We start from the raw sequence: 24,533 nt of genomic DNA on the forward strand, positions 1-24,533 counted from the left end.
AGCCCAGCACAAAGGACCCTGACCTTCAGCCACCACTAATTCACTCCATTTTCAGGGAAATTACAACATCGGCCCCGCTTCACCTGCACGAGGCTGCTCCTCAAAATCAAAAAAAACCTTTCACAAAAATCACAAGTGAGTGACCGAAGCTCGGCTTGTAGGCTTCGTTTTGAACAAAAGAGTGCGTTTTAAACTTGGGCTTGCTATCTGAAAATCTCAGTCACACAAACACACACACACCACTGCCAGCTGAACTGTCCCTCTGCTCCAACTGCTGACACGGATTTCTTAGAGGGATCTCTGCTCTTTTTATTAAAAAAAAAAATGTTGTAATAATTAAAAATCTAATGATGGCATCCCCTCAGCACACACCCATTCAAGTTCCTAAAAATTTGCCTAAATTCCCAAAAAGCCCAAATGCAAACGATGCCAGCTTTGCTGTGTCCTGGGGACAGCCCAGGTTTGTGCTGGGCTGCCAGTGGCTGGAGCCTCTGACACGGACCCAGGCTGGGCACGCTGCAGGACACCAGTGACACCTCTGCTCAAGGCTGGCACCTTTCCCCCCCGTGAGGCTCCTCAGCCCACACGGCAGCACAAGGCAGGGGGAAATGCCCAGCACACGCAGCAGCACACACATGCCGTGCCTGCGCGCACACGCGTGTGCGCCTCGCCACACGCCCCGGGGAGCCAGCCCCGCATCCCTGGCTGCAGGGGCAGGCAGCATCCATCCCCCGGGCTCTGCAGTGCAGCTCTAAAAGCACGAGAGGCAGCTCCAGGCTGGACTCTTACCTTTGGAAGGGCAGTGCAGCGGGAGGCAGGGCGGCTGAGCACACGGCCCCCGCTCCGGCAGGCTACGGCCGGCTCTGGTGCTCCACCATGCACAGAGAGTTTCAAAAAGAGACCGAAAAGAGCATCTGGCAGCTTCCCCCATGCTCCCCCCTCTCTGCCTGGCTGCTGGGGTTTTAAAGGAGTTGGTGGAGGAAGATTTGTCCTGAGGATGCCTGGCTGTTCCCGGTGCCTCAGGGGCTCAGAGCAGGGACAGGCACGCCACAGCACAATGCAGGACAGCAAAGGGCAGAGAAATCTGCCCACTTAGGGCAAAGAGTGCCTTTGTGACTGCCACTGGAACCTGCTGTCTCCAAAGGGCCTGCTCAGGCCCTCTGAGGGCATTCCCCTCATCCCCACTCCTTGAGTGTGAACAAAGGAACAATCACCAGGTCACACCTGAGGGCCACACCTGAGGCTGTGCCAAGGCAACAAAGGCACACACAGAACTCACACCAAACTGATGGCAGAGTACACCAAACCACACCGAACTGGTGACAGAAACACCCCTGCAGCTGGTTCTGTGCAGTGGCTCTCAGCAGTGAGAGGTACCCTTGGCAGTCCACATCCACCAACAAAAGCCCAGGACTGGACAGAGAGCATAAATTTTCTTCTTTCCTCGCTGCTAATGCCACTGTCTGACAGGACATATTCTGGAGAGCTGGGATTGCCACATATGATGTGAAATCAGAGATGTTAGCAAAAGCTTTAGAGGAAAAGCAGTCAAACACCACCAGGGAGAGGAAGAGGCTGAGCCTGGCAGGTGGGAAACCCTACCACTGCACAACACTGCCAGGTAACAAGAAACAGCTCAAACCCAGATCCCACGACTACAGAAACTGCCATGCTGGTGGGAAATCCTGCAGGGAGTGCTGGGGACCCTGGGCAGAGGGGCTGGGGTGTGCAGCCACGCTCAGCAGCGTGTCCCCTGCAGTCACAGTGCAGCCCTGGCAAAGGCTGTGCCCCGTGGGGACACAGCCACAGCAGCACAGCGAGCTCTGGAACACCCGTGACACACCAGCAGCACATAAAGAGCACCGCTGCCAGCACCAGGCCTCGCCAGCCCATGCCATACACGCGTGTACTCGAGCACGCACAGGTGCTGCAGCAGCTGGGGAGCCACTTCTGCATTTCCTCCAGAGCTGAAGTAAAGGAGTGACCACACAGCCCTGCCTCTCGGCCAGCATCCCTGCAGTAGTCCTGCAGGGTCAGATCTCTGTCCCCCTACACCTGGAACCTACACCCACCCCAAACTTTACTTTTTCCCTATGTCCTTTGTATCCAGTATAGCCTCTACTGCACTTTCTAATTGTTTAAACACCTAGAGCTCCCTCCTCCTAAAGGATTAAATCAGCTTCCCATCAGCGTTCAAAAATTCAGTTGCACTGTGACAGCTCGTTATCACCTGTGAAAAACCCAAAGAAATAGCGACAAGGAAGAAAGATCAAACTGATAACAGAAGAGGTGGAAATCCCCCTACAGCTACCACCAAAACAGAGGGAAAAAAAGGTGGGAAAAGTGAAAAAAAGTCACACAGAATATATGACCATGTAAGCATGGGCACTCTTGCAGAAAACCTAGTCAGCAATCCCAAGCCAGAGGAAATTCAAATGAGAGCCAGGTCCACAGCAGTGACGGAATCTGAACAGATACAAGGGGCTGCTCAGGTTGCATCATGTGCTTAGCCTCGATCTCCTTGGATTTGCAAAGGAACTTTATTAGTTTTATTAATTTTTTTTCCTTAAATAATCAAGAGATTCGAGTGTATCCACATGACACGGCGAAGAAGATTAAGATTTTTTCTTTAATCAAAATATCCATATGCATGTGTTGTATCTTCCAGGGGGTAGGTGGATTCCCACTGCTGCCTCCCGCTCCAGGGTGCGTTCTGCTGCAGGAACTCATGCACAAACCACTCCCACCACATTTCCATGACGGCAGGCTTCCAGAAAGCCCCCAGAGCAGGGGAGAGCCCCCCAGGGCAGGGGGCTGAGCAGCACAGGGCCAGGCAGTGCTGTGACCCAGCTGTGCCCCCTCCAAGGGCAGCAGCCAGCCTGGGGCAGGGGGAGCAGAGCTCTGTGCTGGGCTGGCAGCACCCCAGCCTGGCCAGGACACTGCTGCCTCGCCTGGCTCTGTGCCCCCCAGCCATGCCAGCACAGCCTGCTGCTACCAGCGCGGATGCTGGAGCCAGAACCATTCCTGTGTGCACCCACCAGCTGGCCCGAGGGGAAATCCTCTTACTTCTGAAAGGAACGTTGTTTGAGATTGAACCCAGCGATTCCACAGCTTGGGTATCCACTGAGCAGAGGGAAATGGGACTCTTTATAGAGCACTCATCTGGCCTAGAAAAGTGAAAAATTTATGGTGGCCGTTTTTGTAGGAAAAAATAAGTTGTTGCTACACATCACAGGACTCCAGAACAAAAACCTACTGTACAATGCAAAGGTCACACTCAAAAGCAGCTGTCAGGGAAAAGAAGCAAAGCACAACTCATTGTATTTTGTTGTAAGCTTACACCTTTTCACCATTTAGAAACAAACTGAGGGATTTGAATAACAGAACACAGAGAAAAGAAATACAGATGTGGTCAGATTTTTTCATAGTTCCTGCAGTGTCCCACAGTTAAGATAAATTTGAAGTCAGTGTCTAGAGGAAGCCATTTCAAACACTGACAGTTCACAAAGGGCATTTCCTTTTTGATAGAGATAAAAATTAAGTCAAATTTATTGGACCTGCTATTTCCATTCTGACTCCATAAGCTGCAGTTACTGCCCCTAAATAGAAGACTCCTTCCTACGCTATTTTTTTTAGGAAGAGGCAAAAATTAAATGCTTTCAAATCAATTTTCTTTTCCATTTTAGGCACATTGTTATGTTTTCATTCACTGAATGTTCAAACACGCTTCCTTTTTTCTCCTTTTCATTTTACAAGTGTTCTTTGGAATCAGAAGCAGCCACACACCACAAACTTGCCAAGCCCAGAGTGCAATCATACTCACACCCAGCCTCTGAGAAAGGGGCCAGGCGGGCAGAGGATATAACAGAGAGAAGATAAATTGCTTTTTGTACCCCTTAGTGGCCGGACATCAATGCTGCAGCTCTGAAAGCTGTCTTTCCCAAAAAAAAAAAAAAAACCAAAAAAAAAAAAAAAAAAACCCCCAAAAAAAAGAGATTAGGATTGCAGCTATTCATGGAAGAAGAAATATGTTAAAAGGAAGGTTTTAATGAAGAAATGGATGAAAGACTTCCAACTACAGGAGATTAACGTCCTTATCATATAAACTCTTACTGCAAAGCAGAGAGAAGGGTGGGAGGGGAGAACACTCCTCTAAAGACATGGAAACTCTGACACTGAAAATGAATTCTCTGCAATAGTGCACGGCAGTTTGTAATGGTTCCTTTTGCACCCTTTATTAGGGACTCCTAAACTTTAAATTGAAAAAAAAAAGTGTGTAGATTACACCACAGACCTATATTTGCTGATTTACCCATTTTTGAAACACCCTGTGAAGAAGGCAGGACCCTGTAAGCACAGCAAGCAGCAGCATCACCAGGCAGTTTTCTGACAGCCACGCCAGGAAAACCACCAGGACAGGTGGGAACACACAGGTACCTGCTCCTGCTTTGGCAGGGAAAACCGGATTTTCACAGAAACTCAGGCAAAAACTGTGTTCAGCGTGGCATTAGACAAGCAAAACCTAAACCTGACAGGCACCTGACAGCCTCGGGAAGGAAGCAGGGCAGAGGGGAGGGAAGGCCCCACGTGTGCAGGGAGCACTGGCACTCGTGGAGCAGCCACAAAGCTGTGGGATGGCAGGTGAGGAGCAGCAGGTGAACCTTGATCTGCCACCAGCACCCAGAGCTCACATCCCAGAGCCAAACAGCATCCCTCCCTTCACAGCAGGCGCTGGGGCTGGAGAGCTGCACAGGGCAAGGACTCCGAGCACTAGAGGCACCAGGACAGCATGATTGTTTTACAGGGAATATTGAAGCAATAATGTTGTTAGACAAGAGCAGGCTGGGCCAGTGAGGTGCAGGGGAGTGAACGGGATGGGATGTGCTCAATCCCCTCCCTCCAGGAGCTGTGTCTGACCCAGTGGAAGCTCAGCATCTCTGCCCAGGGACTCAGAGGTGAAGGCAGACTCATCAAGAGATGGCACATCTGCTGCTCTCACCCTCAGAGCACTGCTCAGGTTTCAGTTCCCTTTTCCACGGGAAGCAAACCGGACACTAAACACCACAGCACTGTCACAGGAGGTCACTGCAATGTGCAGTCACAGGGGAGAAGGCAAAGGCAAGAATTCCTGAGTTCTTACTGCTATGAGCATCCCGACTGATACCACAGGCCCCAAAATTGTAATTTATGTACAGCGTTGTCACCAAAGCACCTCCATCATTCCCCAGAAACCCTGAAAACAGAACTGTGCATGTCCCAAAGCAGTTTAAATGAATGAGCAGAGAATATCTCTGAGATGGTAATCTGCCAATACACATTTTTTAAAAATACATTTCTCTGAACTGAAAATTTTTATGTTCATGTTTCAGCAGAGTCATTTATAGAACTGCAAAATCCCAGAAGGGTTTTGATTCCAAGAGGCCTTAAAGATCACCTTGTTCCAAACCCCTGCCACGGGCAAGGACACCTCCTGTTAGACAAGTTACATATTATTGTCTATAGGATGAGAGACAGAAGCTCAGTCAACAAATTACAGTTACTGAATACTGGGAACATTTATGGCTTCTCTTCCCTACAACTATTTTGATTCTTCATTATGAACACATATCTACAACACAATTTATTCCAAGCCTATGTCTTTGCATGGGGATCACAGTCTGTGTTAGAAAAGGAGCAGCTAAACCCAACTTTTGTGCACTAGACTGCTTGAATTCCATCCACCAGAATCTGGAGGGGCTTGGAGAAGGTTCTGGCCTACTGTTGACAACAAAACCAGAGCAGGAGAAGAGCAGGTGTATTTATGACCTCGTATGACTGCCTTTGACTGCCCACTAAAACACCTCAAAAACTGTTCATATTCCTACACTCTACAAAACAATTTTAGTTCTGACCAGTGCACTCACACAGTGCAGGGCAATTCCAGCCCTGCTGGCTGCTCTGCACGCGGCTTGCTTATTGCCAACATTCACTAAGAACCAGAAACACTACAATGTTTGTCACAAAAACGTGGCATAACTTAGCAGAAACTGCCCCCTGGTACCAAACATCCATTTGATTTTTAACAGCCTCCTCAGTCAGCACTGGCACACCTGCAAGGCAATTCTTGGAAACTTTTTAAAGATTTGTAAGGAGGAAAAACCAGCATGAATTCCAAATATGGTGTGCTTATTAGGGCCTCTGACACACTGACAGAGTGCTTTATGGAGAAGTCTGTGCAGCCACAAACTGTGCTAAGCTATGTAAAAACACACACAACTCCAGCAGAAGGTTATCAAACATTTATGGCCCTGAAATATGTGTTTCACCAAAGAAGGTGAAGCCTATTCCTCAGCTCCTCCCTCTCAAACAGTGCAGCAGCATGTGAAGAGCAGCATGTGAACTGTTTATAAACACCCTGACAAAAAACTCCACTGAAGTCAGCCTGCAGGCCTGTGAGCAAGAAGGGATCGTGGCTGATCACCCAGCAGAGTTTGCAGCTGCTGGTGACACAGTGTATGTCACACACAGTGGTTATCACAGACACCTGCTGAAACTCTGTGGCTCTGACCACCACCTGGATGGACCTTCTGTGCTGTAATGAATGGGGAAGAATGTTTATCAAAACACCAAAATGCCAGACTTCAGTACTTGGGGAGAAAGCTCTCCGAGTTCAGTGCAGAATCCACATGAGAAAAGCCAAACTTCAGATGAGCAGCCCAAACTGTCAGGAGTGCTGAGGGGGCAGCCACCTGCTGAATTCAGGCAGGGGAAATGCTCAGGTGTCCCCTCTGCCCCTTGCCTCCTCCTGCTGCAGCTCATCCCTGTCCTGAGCTGGAAGGCCTCTGGTCTGGCACACAGCAACTTCTTATGCACTCTCAGAAACACAAAATACATGGCAAGTTTGAAAAGTTCACAGCATAAATCACTCTGATATTACTTCTAAATTTCCACCAGGAAAAATGCTGTTTTTCCTTGCACATGCCATGCTGCTGAAATGAAGGTATTGAAATGGAACAAATAATGACCATTTCATTTACCACAGCTTTGCCATGAATTTGCTTGCTTTCTTTTCATCTTTCAAGTACTGACATCAGCGTCACTGCAGACAAATTGCTGTCCCCACACCAGAACAAACAAGGCAATAAAAAGCACTAACCTTTCCTGACAGGAGTGGCACAGCCCTCGAGGTTCAGCATGATGTCTCCATCCCTGTCATCAGCACCAGCTCCCAGGAGCATCCAGCTCTCGATGTCATCACTGCCAGAGATCAGGCTCTCCTCCTCCGAGCTGCTGTCTATCACCAGCACGTCCTGGGGGGCCTGAGGTGCAGCAGGAAGGGCTGGGGCAGCCCTGCCACTGCTGCCTCTCTGCTGTGGTGTGCCCCCACCAGACACAGGGGCACACAGGGCACCACAGCCAGCAGCTCTGCTGTGGTTTGGCGTGGAAGATACCGGGTGGATGCGTGCTTTCCCTTGAGCTGAAGAGCATCTTGACCTCTTCGCCTTGCTTTTGTAGATGCTGTCTTCATCTGGGGTGTCAGACAGGACGATGACCTCGGGCTCATCTGCGAGCTGAGTATCACCATCAGCGAGCTCAGTGAGGTTCTTCTCTTCATCCTCCTTCTCAGCTAGACCTGAGCTCTGAGCCATGGCTTCTCCAGCATCAGCTTCTTCATCCAGTGCACTGATTTCTCCAAGATCCTGGGAGTAGTGGATCTGGCTATAGAGATGAAACTCCACCTCGCTGTCAACACTCTGCTCACTGGATGACTCCTCGGGATAAAGTTCATCTTCATACACGTCAGCATTCTCAGCATCATCATACCCAGCAAATATTCTGGAAGAGTCTGAGCCTACAAAACAATCAAATGGTAACATCAGAATGGTCATATGTCCAAAATCGGCCTTCAAGTGATATCTTTGGTCTTCTTGAAATTGCTCAGGTGAGTCTGAGGTGAGTCAGGGGAGCAGAGCCCTGCACACAGACCATCAAACTGAGCAGATTCAAAGCCACCCGTGCTCCAGTGTGGAACAGCAAAAGCTGCTGAAGGATGCAGTTGCACCAACCATCACTGCTACTTCAGCTCATCTGCTGTGGCTTCTGAAAGGGGCATTGCTGAGCTCTCCCCTCCCACCCCAGGGAGGGCACCTGGCTGCTCACAGTCCACACCCTGGGGGCTGTGCCCTCCTCAGCTCTGCAGACTGCAGTGAGTGCAACAAGGAGCCACTAAAACCATTAAGGGATGGGAACACGTGTCCTGGAAGGTCATGCTGGGACTGCTGCTGCACAGGGAGGGGAAGCTCAGAAGGATTTATCCAGGCTCAGAAGGATTTATCCAGGCTCACCAACACCTGGGGCACCAGGAATAAACAGGACAGAACCATCGCAGTACTGCCCAGCAAGAACTGGAAAGGGAATAGACACAAAATAACAAAATACAGGGAATTCCACTTAAAATGTAACTCTGTTGCCTAAAAAGGCTGCGGAGCCTCCCTTCTTCAGGAGCTCCAAACCTCAGCTAGGCACAGCCCCCAGCTCCAGGTCACTCTGCTTTAAACCAGGGCTGAAATTGCCCGAGACTCCTTCCCACCTCAGCTGCCCTGGGATCCCAGCCCAGGGTGAGTGTGTCCAGAGCTCACAGCCTGCTCCCCTGCCAGACTGGTCCCTGCATTCAGGGGTGCTCTAAAGTCACCCTGCCTCCTCGGGAGACGACCCTCCTTTGTGTTCATGACCACATGAAGCACGCAGTGCAGGACATGGGACTCTCCCTCTAAAAGTCTGTCTGTATTTCTGCACTACAGCTGCTCCCATGGAAGTCATCCAGCTTTTCCTAGACATGAAAACTGCCAGATGAAGTTCAGCTTTTTGGCTGGTGAGGAGGAGTTGCATGGGACTCTTTTAAATCCACTTAGCTGCACACACATACAGAAATTCAGATTTGTGAGCTCTGTACAGATGTAACTTGTGTGATGATGGTATTTGAAGAACCCAAAGGTTCCTCTCTGCTCTTACCCAGGTTCCTAAGCAAACATAACACCCGATATGCTAAATATATGAAAGAACAAGGTGGGAAGTGAACAACAGCTCACTGACACATCCTTCTTTGGAACTAGATTACCTTACTTTAATAACCAAAAACCCAAAATTCAAACCCTGGCAACAGGAGAACCCATCCCTCTATCAAGAGGAACTGCACTCCCACCTGAACCCAGAGCACAACCTACTTTACACCAAGGTTTAGATGCTGTAGAAAGGAAGAAAAATACAATGGCACCAGAATGGCTGTAGTTAGACAAACATGTAACAGACCAAATGAAGGCCCCAAACTTCAACATTTTGTCAATTTCACACGGGGTCCCTGTTTCAAACAGGTTGGAGCCTGTTCCTACCCACACAGCGAGAACAGAGCTCCAATCAAGCCCATTCACAATATTAACACGTGGCTATGAGGTGTGAGAAGAGGCCTTCAGCAACAAAGGAACAAAGCCTCCTGAAGGTGTTTTTAGTGAGCTCCAAAACGGAACCCAAGTGCTCCTCTGTCCCCAGTGGAGAGTCACACACAGCAAGCAGTGAGCAGTGCTGAAAACTTGCAGCTGAACAACACTGGTGTCTCCCAAGCCCCCAGGAAGATGACTCATGGACACTTCACAGGGCAGGCAGGCAGCAAACACGCACTCACTTTGATCCATCCTCCTCAGAAGGTCAAACCACAGCTCCTCCTCCTCTCAGCTCCACTCGTGGCTGGGATGCAAAGGGCTCCTCCTCTTGCTCAGGACGCACACCAGGCCGCTGGGAAACAAGAAACACCCAACATCAGCAGCACAACACAGCCTGAGCACTGCTGCCCACCATGCCCACACTCACAGCCGTGCCCTTCCTCCCCAGGAGCGAGAAACAGCCACGCCAGGAATCCCACACACAGCCTCGAGGACAGGGAAGAGAAGCTCAGCAAAGCCTTGCTGTTTTCCAGACCGTCAGACTGAGGCAGCCTCTCACTGAGCTGGCACAGGTAACGCAGAGAAAGGCCTGACTGCAGCTTCAGATTTCCTTTTGCCAGTGAAAAGTTTAGACTACGGGCAAACACTCCCTTCCACAGCACCACAGCAGGGTTTTGGCTGGAAGGGACCCCCAGGGTCCCTGTTCCCTCAGCTGTGCCCACCTCCGGGTGCCACAGCTGCCCTGCTTCCAGCTGGGCTATCAGAAAGACACTCCTCACAGCCGAGTGTGCAGAGCACATTAAAAACACTGGTCCTGCAGAACTACCCGATCTGACGGGCTGCAGGGAGCAGCAGCTCACTGACACATCCCGATTTGGAACTGGATTACCTTATTTTAATAAAAAACCCCAAACCTCAAACCCTGGCAACAGGAGAACCCTCTGTCAAGAGGGATGCACTCCCAGCTGAACCCAGAGCACAGCCTTCCTCAGAGGCACCTGCCTGCCTCTCGGGCAGCCCCAAAGGAAGGGCTGCCTTCCAGTTCAAGCACAGGGCTACCCATGCTGAAACCAAAACACCACAGACACCTGAGCTCCTTCTAGCCACTAACAAAACTGCAAATGGCTGCAGCTGGCAACGGCAGGGATCATTTTCAAAAAGGGCCTGCAGCATTTTTCACCTGAGCCACCAGAAACCTGACATCCCACAGGTGATGCAGGAGTGGCAGCAGCACCAGGCAGACAAGGGGGAGGTGCCACTGGAAACTCAAAGCAGGGAGGAAGAGCAAGGCAAACAAACAAATAATGAGTTAATTAGACACCTCAGCCACCGTCCCAAGGCAGGTTTGGGATGCTCAGGGCTCACCCACCTGCAGAAGGGACTCTGGGCATCCCTCCCATGCCATTCCTGGTCACCTGCCTCACGCTCCTGCCAAGCCCTGCTTCCCACTGCTGAATCCTTCTGCTGCTCCTGCTCTCCCAGCTTCCAACAGCCTCCAGAGCTGCTCCTGCTCAACTTCAAATGCTGAGAGCTCTGAGGAACTTCTGAGCACAGACCAAAGCACACAGATCACTTCTTCCATTGCAGAAGCACGTGCACTGCTCCCCTCACACACCATCAGCGAGCTCCAAACCTTTGCTTATTGATCTCCTTCTCTGCCTGACCCCCAGAGACAAATCTAACCCTTCTGGAAAAGTGCTGCACTGAGGACAGAGAGGCAAAGATGCTCTCTACTGCCTTGGAAGGCCACACACACCCCTGCTGTCAGGCTGTTACAGACTGCAACGACAAAACGGGAAAGAAAAAACGGGAAAGAAAGCTCCTTCAGGAAAAGTGTGCATCTAAACTCAGGGTCAGGCACCAGGGCAGCTTTACACTGAGTTCCATTTGCGGCACACAGGCTGCCTGATGCTTCAGAGGCTGAGGCAATGCAAGGGCACAGGCAGCATGGAACTGGCAATGTAATCCCAGAGCAGGTGGATGAAACCTTTCACTGCAGCTGCTGTGGCTGCTTTTGCACCCTGCACTGCCTGGATGAGGAAACCACCATCATGAAGCTCCTGACTGCAATGGAAACCCCATCGGGGAAGGTATGAAAACGTTAAATGTATGTATAGAAACCTGCCCAAAGGCATGTTCATTAACAGAGGGCAGTGTCAGGAGACTGCCTCGCTTCCCCTGCTGTGGCTCTAGCCTGGCTGTGCCCCACGTGGCTCCCGAGCAGGTGAGAGGCACCGCCCGCCCCTGCTGCCCAGGTGGGGCTGCAGACCCGCCTGGGTGGGGAATCCCTCGCAGAGGAACGTGGAACATGTCAGGGGCGGGCTGGGAGCAGCCCCTGCCCCCCTTCCACCACCGCACAGTGACTTGTGGCTAAAGTCAAACGCAAGGATGAGACACAAAGCCCACCGCCCATGTGCTGCTTGGAGCCACAGCTGCTCTGGATTGTCTCTAACGAGGTGCAAAGAGAGCAGCAAGGCTCCGGAGAAGGAGTCAGCATTTCCTAGCGACTGCTGTACCTTGGAGAGATCAGGGGAGCGCCTCTTCCACACGCGAGCCCTGGAAAACAACACGACATTCCACGTTTGCTCCGCGCCCCTCAGCAGATCTTTCCCTCCCACTCATTCCGAGCCGTGCTTCCCCGGGCGGACACGGGACAGCCCGGCAGCGCCCGGGGCCGGGGGGAGCGGGACCCCGGCCGGGCTGGGGTGCCGGTAGGCACGGGCGATACTCACTCGCTGCCGGTACCGGAGCCCAGGCGGTATCGGCCCGCGGTGCCGGGACGGACGGAGTGCCGGGCTGGCCGGGCCGCTGGCGCGCTGCCGGTGCCGGGGCTCCGTGCGGGACCCGGGCCCGGTGCCGGTGCCGCTGCTCCGCGCCGGGACCCGCCGAACAGGAAGTGGCCTTGGCCTGGCCCCGCCGTCCGGCCACGTGCTTCCGGCCCCGCCCCGCGCCCCTCAGCCGCGGCCCCGCCCCGCCCGCCTCAGGCCCCGCCCCCCCGCAGGCCCCGCCCCGCGCCCCTCAGCCGCGGCCCCGCCCCCAGGGCTTTGGGGAGGATTTCCCGAAAATCGGTAAATCGGGGATGGGGTTTCCAGAGCCTGGCGCCCTGCCCGCCAGCACAGTCCTGTGAGATGAACGAGCCTCCATGTGCGGAGCGGACAGCGCGAGCCGAGAAGAGACGGGCTGGGAAAGGAGCTGAAAGATCATCCAGGCCCTGGCATGGAGGAGAGACTGGGACTGGGATTGGGACTGGGACTGGGACTGGGACACAGGGACAGGGACAAGGACAGCAGGACAGAGACAGGGACACAGGGACTGGGACACAGGGACACAATGACAGGACTGGGACACAGGGACAGGGACACTGGGACAGGAACTGGGAATGGGACAGGGACACTGGGACAGGGACTGGGGCAGGGACTGGGACGGGGACACAGGGACAGGGATTGGGACAGGGACACAGGGACAGGGACAAGGACAGCAGGACAGAGACAGGGACACAGGGACTGGGACACAGGGATAGGGACAGCAGGACAGGGACAGGAACTGGGAATGGGACAGGGACACTGGGACAGGGACTGGGACAGGGACTGGGATTGGGACTGGGAGACAGGGACAGGGATTGGGACAGGGACAGGGACTCAGAGACAGGGACAGGGACAGGGAGATAGGGACTGGGACAGGGACACAGGGACAGCAACACAGGGACAGGGACTGGGACTGGGACAGGGACACAAGGACAGGACTGGGACTGGGGCAGGGACACAAGGACAGGACTGGGACACAGGGACTGGGAATGGGACAGGGACTGGGACTGGGGCACAGGGACAGGGATTGGGACTGGGACTGGGACAGGGACTGGGACAGGGACAGGGACACAAGGACAGGACTGGGACACAGGGAATGGGACAGGGACACAGGGACTGGGACAGGGATGGGGACTGGGACTGGGGCAGGGACTGGGACGGGGACACAGGGACAGGGATTGGGACACAAGGACTGGGACAGGGGCAGGGGCAGGGACAGGGACTGGGACACAAGGACAGGGGCAGGGGCAGGGAGAGCTGCCACTCGAGCAGGGCGCTGCTAGCCCGGTCCAGGCTGGCCTGTGCCCTTTCCCGGCCCAGGGGCAGCCCTTGCTGCTCTGGCACTCCTCGAGGGGAGGAACTCCTCCCGCTGTCCCCGCTAACCGCGTGTCCCCTCCGGCAGTGACACCGCCTTGCCCCCGTCCTGTCACTCCAGCCCTGCCCGAAGTGGTTCTGCCGCTCTCTCGGAGCCCCTGTGGGCATGGAAGGGGCCCGGGAGCCCCCCAGAGCCCCCTGTCCTCCAGCAGGACACCCCCATCTCCCCTGTCCCTGGGGTGGTGTGGTGGCTGCAGCCCTGAGAGCGACGTGCAGGCGTGTGTGTGGTGTGCAGGTACGTGCAGGTGAGCCTGCACACTCCTGAGTGTGCCAGCCTGCTGTCCCCCGTGTGCTGCACCCACGCTGCCCGTGTCACCCTGCAGCCACCCCTGCCCGCAGGGCCACCCCAGGAACCCAGGGACCTCACAGGAATCCCACTGACCTGACACCAATCCCAGTGACCTCACACCATCCCAGTGACCTCACACCATCCCACTGACCTCACACCCATCCCAGTGACCTCACACCCATCCCAGTGACCTCACACCATCCCACTGACCTCACACCCATCCCAGTGGTCTCACACCCATCCCAATGGTCTCACACCCATCCCAGTGACCTCACACCCATCCCAGTGACCTCACACCATCCCAGTGACCTCACGCCATCCCAGTGGTCTCACACCATCCCTCTGACCTCACACCATCCCAGTGACCTCACACCCATCCCACTGACCTCACACCATCCCAGTGACCTCACACCATCCCACTGACCTCACACCCATCCCAGTGACCTCACACCCATCCCAGTGACCTCACACCAATCCCAGTGACCTCACACCCATCCCAGTGACCTCACACCATCCCAGTGACCTCACACCCATCCCAGTGACCTCACACCATCCCAGTGACCTCACACCCATCCCAGTGACCTCACACCATCCCAGTGACCTCACACCATCCCTCTGACCTCACACCCATCCCAGTGACCTCACACCATCCCAGTGACCTCACACCCATCCCAGTGACCTCACACCATCCCAGTGACCTCACATCCATCCCAGTGACCTCACACCATCCCAGTGACCTCACACCCATCCCAGTGACCTCACACCCATCCCACTGACCTCACACCATCCCACTGACCTCACACCATCCCAGTGACCTCACACCCATCCCAGTGGTCTCACACCCATCCCAATGGTCTCACACCCATCCCAGTGACCTCACACCCATCCCAGTGACCTCACACCATCCCAGTGACCTCACGCCATTCCAGTGGTCTCACACCATCCCAGTGACCTCACACCCATCCCAGTGACCTCACACCCATCCCACTGACCTCACACCATCCCTCTGACCTCACACCCATCCCAGTGACCTCACACCCATCCCAGTGACCTCACACCCATCCCAGTGACCTCACACCAATCCCAGTGACCTCACACCCATCCCAGTGACCTCACACCATCCCAGTGACCTCACACCCATCCCACTGACCTCACACCATCCCTCTGACCTCACATCCATCCCAGTGACCTCACACCCATCCCAGTGACCTCACACCATCCCAGTGACCTCACACCCATCCCAGTGACCTCACACCATCCCAGTGACCTCACATCCATCCCAGTGACCTCACACCCATCCCACTGACCTCACACCATCCCTCTGACCTCACACCATCCCACTGACCTCACACCCATCCCAGTGGTCTCACACCAATCCCACTGACCTCACACCATCCCAGTGACCTCACACCATCCCAGTGACCTCACACCATCCCAGTGACCTCACACCCATCCCAGTGACCTCACACCCATCCCACTGACCTCACACCATCCCAGTGACCTCACATCATCCCAGTGACCTGACAGGAATCCCACTGACCTCACACCCATCCCAGTGACCTCACACCATCCCAGTGACCTCACACCATCCCACTGACCTCACACCCATCCCAGTGACCTCACACCCATCCCAGTGACCTCACACCATCCCAGTGACCTCACATCATCCCAGTGACCTGACAGGAATCCCACTGACCTCACACCCATCCCAGTGACCTCACACCATCCCAGTGACCTCACACCATCCCACTGACCTCACACCCATCCCAGTGATCTCACACCCATCCCAGTGACCTCACACCATCCCAGTGACCTCACACCCATCCCAGTGACCTCACACCCATCCCAGTGACCTCACACCCATCCCAGTGATCTCACACCCATCCCAGTGACCTCACACCATCCCAGTGACCTCACACCCATCCCAGTGACCTCACACCAATCCCAGTGACCTCACACAATCCCAGTGACCTCACACCCATCCCAGTGACCTCACACCATCCCACTGACCTCACACCCATCCCAGTGACCTCACACCCATCCCAGTGACCTCACACCATCCCAGTGACCTCACACCCATCCCACTGACCTCACACCCATCCCAGTGACCTCACACCATCCCAGTGACCTCACACCCATCCCAGTGACCTCACACCATCCCAGTGATCTCAAACCAATCCCAGTGACCTCACACCCATCCCAGTGACCTCACACCCATCCCAGTGACCTCACACCATCCCAGTGACCTCACACCCATCCCAGTGACCTCACACCATCCCAGTGACCTCACACCCATCCCAGTGACCTCACATCCATCCCAGTGACCTCACACCATCCCAGTGACCTCACACCATCCCAGTGACCTCACACCATCCCAGTGACCTCACACCCATCCCAGTGACCTCACACCATCCCACTGACCTCACACCCATCCCAGTGACCTCACACCCATCCCAGTGACCTCACACCCATCCCAGTGACCTCACACCCATCCCAGTGACCTCACACCCATCCCAGTGACCTCACACCCATCCCAGTGACCTCACACCATCCCAGTGACCTCACACCATCCCAGTGACCTCACACCCATCCCAGTGGTCTCACACCCATCCCAGTGACCTCACACCATCCCAGTGACCTCACACCCATCCCAGTGACCTCACACCCATCCCAGTGACCTCACACCATCCCAGTGACCTCACGCCATCCCAGTGACCTCACGCCATCCCAGTGACCTCACACCCATCCCAGTGACCTCACATCCATCCCAGTGACCTCACACCATCCCAGTGACCTCACATCCATCCCAGTGGTCTCACACCCATCCCAGTGACCTCACACCCATCCCAGTGACCTCACACCCATCCCACTGACCTCACACCATCCCTCTGACCTCACACCATCCCACTGACCTCACACCCATCCCAGTGGTCTCACACCCATCCCAGTGGTCTCACACCCATCCCAGTGGCCTCACACCATCCCTGTGTCTCCATGCTCCCCCTGTTGCTGTGGTCCCACGCTCCCTGGTGCCCTTGCTGCCCAGCTGGCTGTACAGCTGGTGCTGGCTGCCCTCCTGGTGCATGCCTGTTTGTGGGACTCTGCCTCCCTCTGGGTGCTGCCCTCCGCACGCAGACCCTCTGAGCAGGCTGCAGTTCCTCTGGGGAGCTCTGGGACCTGCACAGGGCCGAGAGGGGCCCTCGCCCAGGCAGACAGACATCCTGTTCAGGACTGCCACACGGAGCCACGCAGGGCTGTGTGGTGTGCTTCTGCTCTGGGGAGTGGCACAGCTGCGTGTCCTGCAGCACGGGGCAGCAGGGAGTGGTCAGACCCTGCAGGGGCTGCAAAACTGTCTGTTGCAAGGCAGAATAATGTGTTTTTCTGATCCTCCAGGCTCTAGGTCTGGGAAGGAGTCAACAAATCCAACCCACAAGTAGAAAGGTTTTATCTTCTGGCAGAGAGTGAGTGGAACCTGACGTAGCTGTGACACCTGGCACTGGCCTCAGGTACTTTGCTCTGATCTTATCATGGCACCTTTCAAAACAAAAATGCTTTTAATGCTTCTGGATGTTATGAAACCTACTCAAATTTATCAGGTAATTAATTGCTGTAAAATATATGCTGTTAAGATGATTAAAAGATGAGCTGGAGCTGCAGAATGTTATGCAAGTCTCAGGACCCTGAGGATAACCCCTGGCACCTGCACTGTGTCTGGCCTCAGTTTCCCAGACTACTGCCCCTGAGCCCTCCCTGCAGGCTGCCGTCCTGCCGTGGCCCTGGCTCGTCCCCAGCCCCAGGCAGGTCCCTGTGCCTGGGGTGGGCCTGCCCTCCCCTGGCTGGGGTGCTGGGGTGGGCAGTGGCACCGGGCCCTGCCCCATCAGCTCCCTCTGCACAGCTGCTGAAATGGGCTCACATACACCTTTGGGGACAGACCTCAGGATATTTATTTCTGTAAATATGCTTCCCCAGAGCATATTTATAGAAACAGCAGGACAAAGATTAGAGCATTTGGATTTAGCACTGACTACAATGGTATTTTTCGCTTGCAAGGACCCATTCCTGCTGGATTTGCCCCTGAAAGGAAGTTCTTTTGGGTGGCATTATAGCAAAACATCAGCAACTGCCTCTGAGCCATCCACTGCCAGTCACCTGCCCTAAGGGAGTCTGTCCCACGCTGCCCCAGGGCCACCACAGCTCAGGGGACATCATTCCCCCTGGATGGCAGTGCCAGAGGTGCCTGCATTCAATCCATCAGGAGTGATCCCCAGGCCTGGCACCTTCACCCTCGCACCCTTTGTGTCTCAGGCCAGTTGAGTCGGGCTGCTGCCTTTGCCTCTGAGCACTGTTTCTTGGTTTGAGTGACAAACCTCACCCGCGGTGTGCCTGAGCCCAGCCCAGACTGCTCCCCTCGTGCCCTGACCGTGCCACCTTTGGTGAGCCAGTGGTTCACCACGAGGGGCGAGCAGCCTGGCACGGAGCCCGAGGTCCTGCTGCTCACGCGTGGCCAGGAGACCAGCAGTCCCTGCCTTGGCACCCCGCTGGAAGTGCCGAGCCCGGAGAATGCCCCTGTTCCCCGCAGCTCTCAGCCTCCTGAGCTGCGCGGGGTGCCAGGAGGCAGCTGCCGGGGCCGGGCTGCGGGGAGCAGCGGGCTGCGGGGCGGCTCTCCGTGCGGCGGGGCTGCGGCGTGTGCGGGCAGCGGGAGGTGCCGCTCGGGCTGCGGCATGCCCGCGGAGCGCTGGAGGTGCCCGGAGCCCCAGCAGCCCTGCCAGGGGCTGCTCCCAGCGCCCATCCCCACGGCCGGCGCCGCGCAAGCCCCGCAGGGAGGATCCACGCGTGCCGCGGGCACAGGCGGCCGTGCAGCAGCCTCGAATGCCTGTCTCCCGCAGCCTTCCAGATCGCGCTGAAAAGAGGAAAAGCAAGGAAGAGGGAGGTTTCCCCGGGGTGTCACCGCCAGCCCGCGGTCCCGGGGCCGGCAGGTGGCACCCGGAGTGCGCGGCCTTTCTGCGAGCCCGGTGCTGCTCCCCGGAGCATCCTCAGCCTCCGCTCCGCTCCCGGCGCCCGAGGAGCCTCCGCGGCTCTGGCAACAGCCGCCAGAAAGGAGGTTATATTTTCGATTCGATTCTTTCCAAAGTGATTTCTAAATGCTGAGGGAGACGGCACGAAAGTTCTGAGGGTAACAGCATGAAAAGCACATAGAATATGCTTCAGCAGTATAACACATTAATGAAGTCTCTGTGGCTCCTGCTCCTCTTTGCTAGACACCAACCCTATGAGATGAAAAGGCTTCTGAGAGATGCAGCTTCACCTGGCATTCCCAGGGGAGTTCACAACTGGAAGGTGATGCCCTGTCCAAGGCGGTTGCTGAGGAAAATCTCAGGACACTTGGCCATGGTGGAAACATTGGGTGCTGTTTCTTCCACTCTGGGGCAACATGAAGATGTGATTGAAAATTGTAGGCATGCAAGGAGGTTAATTAAATCTGTTTGGGCAACGGTCTTCTTTATAAGAGCTTAATTTTGCAGTCTTGTCAAACACACTTTTTACCTGGACTTGGTGAATCGAGTGGGCTGTACTTGCTTCTGGTCACCTGTGCCCAGGGTAGTTGTCTTAGACTTGCTTAGTCTGTTTCCTGACAGTCATATTGTTTTCATCTGGAAGCTGCAAATGATGGGGGTTTTTGTATTGTGTGTCTGGGCACATGAACTCCCTTTTTATCTGTCCTGATCCAGTAAAAGAGGTAAGCTTTGAGGTGGTGAACCACTCATCTTCCTCCTTGAAGATCAAAGATGGACCTGCCCCACTCTGCCAGGCAGGAGCAGGCAGGATTCTCTGTGCTGGCCTCATACGGAACCAATACTGGAGGGGTGGCAGCTGCAGGAGGGCTGAAACTGTTCAGGAGACCCTGGGCAAGAGGGCAGGGAGAGGCAGGGCAGAGCCCCAGGGCCGTGAGATGAGGAACTGAACCAGGACAGGGAGGAGGTGGCTGACATTTGCCGCTGCAGATAACATTTCCCCACCTTGCCTCCCATTTCATCAGCAGCAAATTGCTTTGCCCATGTCACAGGAGTGACGCTTTAAATGGACTTTACAGTGAAATGGCTTGAAAAGCATCAGGGTGGTACCCTGGCAGACCTGACAGGGTCTCCACCATAGTGTGGAAGTGACGTGCAGCTCCCAAAGCCACTGGCTCTGGGCACAGACCGTAGGGACATCAGTCACCACATGGTGCTTTGACCTGTGCAGCCCCCTGAGCCAGAGCCCATCATCATCCTCAGCTGTCTGCAGCAGGAGCAGGAGCACTTCAGAAGTTAATTAAATTCCCACCCCCCACCCGATCTGCTCCTCCTCTTCCCAGTGCTCCACTTTGCTGCTTCAAACCGAGCAGCGGGAGAGAGGAGGGAGTGTAATTATTTAGCTCCTTAGAGCCAGCTCTACAGTGCTTCAAAGCTTGTTAATTACAGTTTCAGCCGCGTGAGTCAATGGAGGACCAGAGAGGCATGTGGGGAGTGGGGGGCACGGGCTGAGGGAGGGGAAGTGAACTTCTGTGAAGTCAAAGCCACCAAAGCTGACAGTCAGGAGAAGCAGGGTGAAAAGAGCCAAAGGCTCGGGTGTATAGGAACCTGGGAGAGAGCCATAGGGAGTGGAGGGCAGCTGGAACAGAGGGAGATGGAGAGAAGAGGGCAAAGATGGAGCTGTGTAGGGAGTGGCATGGGGTGACAGGGACACAGGTTAGGCACCAAGGGATGCTGAGCACTGGCGCCACAGCAGCGTGTCCTTTGTGCCCACCTGCCTTCTCTGGCAGAGCAGGTAACTGCATGGGCACTGGACCAAAGCACTGACAGTGCCATTGGGTAGGGCATGGCTGCTGGAGGACAGAATGAACCTTACAGCATATTGACCCTTGTCAGAGAAAATATTTCCCTTCCTCAATCACTTTAATTGTCTCACTAAATGAGCAAAATAATTGCAACGGTGTTCTGCCTCTCTCCCAGTTCCATTAGATTAGAATCCCCAGCATTTTAAGGGCAAAACCTGTAACATCACTCCTGTGATGAAAAGAGGAGATAATTGTCCTGAGCTCCTCTCACTCCTGAGGCAGCCTCTGCTACAGAACAACACTTCTATGGTCCCTGGGCTGAGGGTCCTGGGATTGAGCGGAGAGGCTACCTTTCTGAACCTCCATAGTTTCTGAAAATAATTTATTGAAAAGAGGGTGCTGGTGGTAAGAATGTTCAGATCCTCCGTGGGAAACCATATAGGGCTTGTCTGCAGCATCTGAAATTAATGTATGTGTATTTCATCTTTGACAGAAGTGAAAAGACAATTCAAAACCAGAAAAGATTCTGTGCTTGAAGACTTGGTGCTGCACTGCCCATAGTTCTTAGCTTTGACTTCTTGATTTCAATTTTCTTTTGCCTGGGCCCAGTCTCTGTTTCTCTCTTTTACTGGAAAATTTCCCTTAAGGAAGCACTGGTGATGGCCCAAGAGACAATGTGTGAATGCTTTGCATTATGTACTGCTTTGACATTTGGCATTCCCATGGCATTTTCTCCATTATCCCCCATCAATGCGAAATAAGCTGTCAGAGCATGAAATTGGTACTTTTACATATTCTTAATGTACAGATGTCAGTCTGAAAGCCATGCACAAGCATTATGATTAAATTCTCTGTTTCATCCCTTCACTTATGCATGGATCTCTTTGGAAGACTTCATCCCTTTTGGGGGGTTATTGCAAAAAGGCACAACCTTAAAAAGTAATAATCCTGCTTAGTAGCACTATCAGAAAGTGAAGGATAAGTTTAAGACATTGTGCACTGAATGCATTATAGACACACAAATGCAGAGCAGTAGTGTTCAAATTTTAGCACCTGTGTTCCTGGCATGGCAGCAGAAAGTGAACAACAGGTACCAGATGCATAGAGGGAATATAATCAGTGACCCACTTTCTGGTGCCAAATGCCTCAACATGTTCCAAATCAAATCTGCTCAGAGTTTACAAGTTTGTTATTCTGTGTTAATTAAAATGTAAGAATGGCAGTGCCTTATGGGAGGATGATTACGCCTAAACATAATGTACATGGAGAGAGAAGAAGAAGGGCATGACAGAGGATCCACCCAGCACTCCAGATTGCTTGATGTCATTGGTTTGATCGCAAATACAAAAGGATGGGGAAGAAAGTCACCTGCCTGAAAGTAAATCACCTGCTCCACCCTCTGCTCTCAGCTGGTCTCAAGGATTTGCTCTGCAGCAGCAGTGAATATTGGTGCCAAATGAGACCAGAATGGGGGAGTCCCCATTGTTAGGAGCTCCCAAGAAGAGGATGAGTAAAGAGCACAGCATGCTCATCTGTTCTCATAGCTGGCCCTTCTGTGAGCAGAGGATTATTTAGAGAGTTCTTGAGGTCCCGTGCTCCTGAATGGTCCTGTGACCCCATTTTCTGGGAGGCAGAAGGTTGGAGCAGGACGGTGTCGGCTTCTGTATGGTAGACCTTTCTGCTGGAGTTCTGAGAGTTTGTCCAAACAGCCCTTAAGGCTGTGTGGAGGTGTGTCCTGGATCTCTGCTCACCTTGCCTGGAGGCGTGGCAGGAGTCCACGAGCATCAGCAGGATAACGTGCTGCTCCTCCAGATTTCTGGTTTGCAGTCAAATCAGGAGAAAGGCCAAAAGTCTGTTTTTTCTTCATGTAAACCCAAAACCAGCCCATGGACTGTTTTTAGCTGAATTTCCCTAAACAATGAATTATGCACCTGTGTCATCAGTCCTTGCTTGCTCCTCTTCCCTGTCTTGCTTTCCACCCTACCAGAAGCTTGTGGTGTAGAAGCCACCAGCTCCAGTCAGGTGTAACCAAAAGGCAGGTGACAATGTGTGCAACTGCTGCCAGGGCTGGCCACACGGCCTCTGCAGGGCCTGCATGTCCTGGGCTCTGAGGCTCTCTGAAAAATCCCACCAAAATCTCTCTCACCATAAAAGATCTGTCCCAGCCAGTGGAAAGTCTGCTGTGATCTCTTGTGCTGACAGACAAGCACTTCCAGTATGGGGTGTTCACCACTCCCAGGTGCATAGCACCTTCCACAGCTCACCTGTTCTTTTGGAAGGCGATGGAATATTTTTCACCCTCTGTAGGAATTTCTGAACTCTAAATTTCTGAAATTAAGCATTGAACAGGGACTTCATGAAAGCATGAAGAGGAGTTGTCCCAGGAAAGTCACTTCTTCCCCCAGAATTAATATTTCTCTTCCCCTGCTCAGCTGCCAGCCTGAACATCAGTCTGACTGGGTAATGCAGCAGCCAGTTTTCCAGCTGGATGACTTCCATCAGGCCAGTGGGGCTCACTGGGCTGCATCCAGCTGCAGAGTCCTTTGGGCAGACCCCGTGCCTGTGGGGGTTCCTCCCTCCAGGGCATCAGAGCAGGATGATCTGCATGCAGTGCCTCTGTTCTGCTGCTAAACACAGCCTAACACAAACTCGGAAAATGAGTCTCTGCTGGGAAATGAACCAAAGCCAAGCAGTTCCAGTGAAGCTTAGGCACTGCCCTGGCAAAATCACTCCCTTGCACATTTTGCCCAGGAAACAACAGGCAGGACAGCCTTTCACTGTGAGCATGAGGGACAGTGATCCACCATACAACCACAGGCTACCCTCCAGTGCACTTCACAGGACTGCAGGTCTCCTTCACCAGAAAAAGATGTAGATATGAGCATATGTTATTTTTTCTGTGAAAAAAGGCAGTCTGGACCCTATGCATGCAGTGTTCTGTCACTTCCAGGAGCCTGGGGCCTTGTGACCCAAGGGGCTGCAGGTCCAGCTACAAATATGTGTATTGTCAGGAACAGGCCAGAAAAGGACAAAGTAATCTAGCAGCAATGGTAAAAGGCTATCCTGAACTGGAGGACCACTTTCATTTACTGCAGAAAATGTTTGTTTTTCTAAACAGGGGCATGAAGTTAATCCTCATAAGGAGAAATCTAAGTCCTGTGCTACTCTCCGCAGGATTTCTCCTACTTCATTAAACTCTGACATCTCAAAGGGCAAATCCACATTGTCATGTGCCACTTGTGCTTGAATAAAATGTGTGTATCAGTGCTTAATACGAGCTTATTTTTCCTTCTTATTTTGCAAGTGTAATTGCATAGTAAATCGAGCCACAGGCTTCTATTTACTTGTTAACATTAAGAGTGTGTCAGGCCGTATGTAAACAAGGGTATTAGCACAGATCTGGAGCAGAGTCAGCCTGTGCCAGCTGGAGACATGGTGCCTGTCTCTGCATTTACCGTGAGCGTTCAAGGCACTGGGAAGGAGTGATGACTTTAGGCTGGTAAATACCCTCACTAGGAAACACAGCTGTAGGATATTCCTGTCTGGCTATTTTACCACCAAGATTTTGGAGTTTTCTAACATTGCTTTTCCTACAAGTTTTCTGTCTCAGATGATGAAATTTTAAGTGCTTGCAGAATAAATTTTCCAGGGAGTCTTGGAGCATCTGATGTGAGGTGTGCACAGCCAACCTGAGATATGTGCAGCCTTTGGTGAGAAATGGGCTGTTCCTGCTGGGTGCCTGTGGAAGAGATTTCTGCTTCAGGCTGACTTAGCCTTGGCCTGAAATGCTCCAAATGCTGGGTCATGCTCTAAGAGTGTCTGCTGCACCGAGC

At 53.4% G+C, this 24,533-nt stretch overlaps 1 protein-coding gene and 1 long non-coding RNA gene across 6 annotated transcripts in view; one reads left to right on the forward strand and one right to left on the reverse strand.

Moving 5' to 3' along the window:
- The window catches only part of ZCCHC7 (zinc finger CCHC-type containing 7), an 88,808-nt gene extending 76,491 nt beyond the window's left edge, over positions 1-12,317 (reverse strand). The window contains exons 1-4 of one of the 4 annotated variants that reach the window (XM_064403482.1): positions 12,149-12,317; positions 11,933-11,972; positions 9,659-9,765; positions 7,136-7,831 (exon numbers count right to left, since the gene is read on the reverse strand). In XM_064403482.1, the coding sequence (XP_064259552.1) occupies positions 7,136-7,831; positions 9,659-9,668 (706 nt within the window). In that variant the 5' untranslated portion in view covers positions 9,669-9,765; positions 11,933-11,972; positions 12,149-12,317. Of the gene's footprint in view, positions 1-7,135; positions 7,832-9,658; positions 9,769-11,822; positions 11,973-12,148 lie in introns of those variants that run through there. The other 3 variants (XM_064403480.1, XM_064403483.1, XM_064403481.1) reach the window with 3 other exon arrangements.
- A 104-nt stretch (positions 12,318-12,421) lies between these two features.
- LOC135289896 (uncharacterized) lies at positions 12,422-23,972 on the forward strand. 2 transcript variants are annotated; one of them, XR_010352628.1, is made up of 3 exons: positions 12,422-12,484; positions 17,277-17,389; positions 19,142-23,972. It is a non-coding gene; the product is annotated as an uncharacterized LOC135289896 (long non-coding RNA). The 2 variants fall into 2 exon arrangements; XR_010352629.1 differs by having other exon boundaries at positions 21,916-23,972.
- The last annotated feature ends 561 nt before the right edge of the window (positions 23,973-24,533 follow it).

This window comes from Passer domesticus, chromosome Z (assembly GCF_036417665.1).
Source record: "Passer domesticus isolate bPasDom1 chromosome Z, bPasDom1.hap1, whole genome shotgun sequence".
NCBI lineage: Eukaryota > Metazoa > Chordata > Aves > Passeriformes > Passeridae > Passer > Passer domesticus.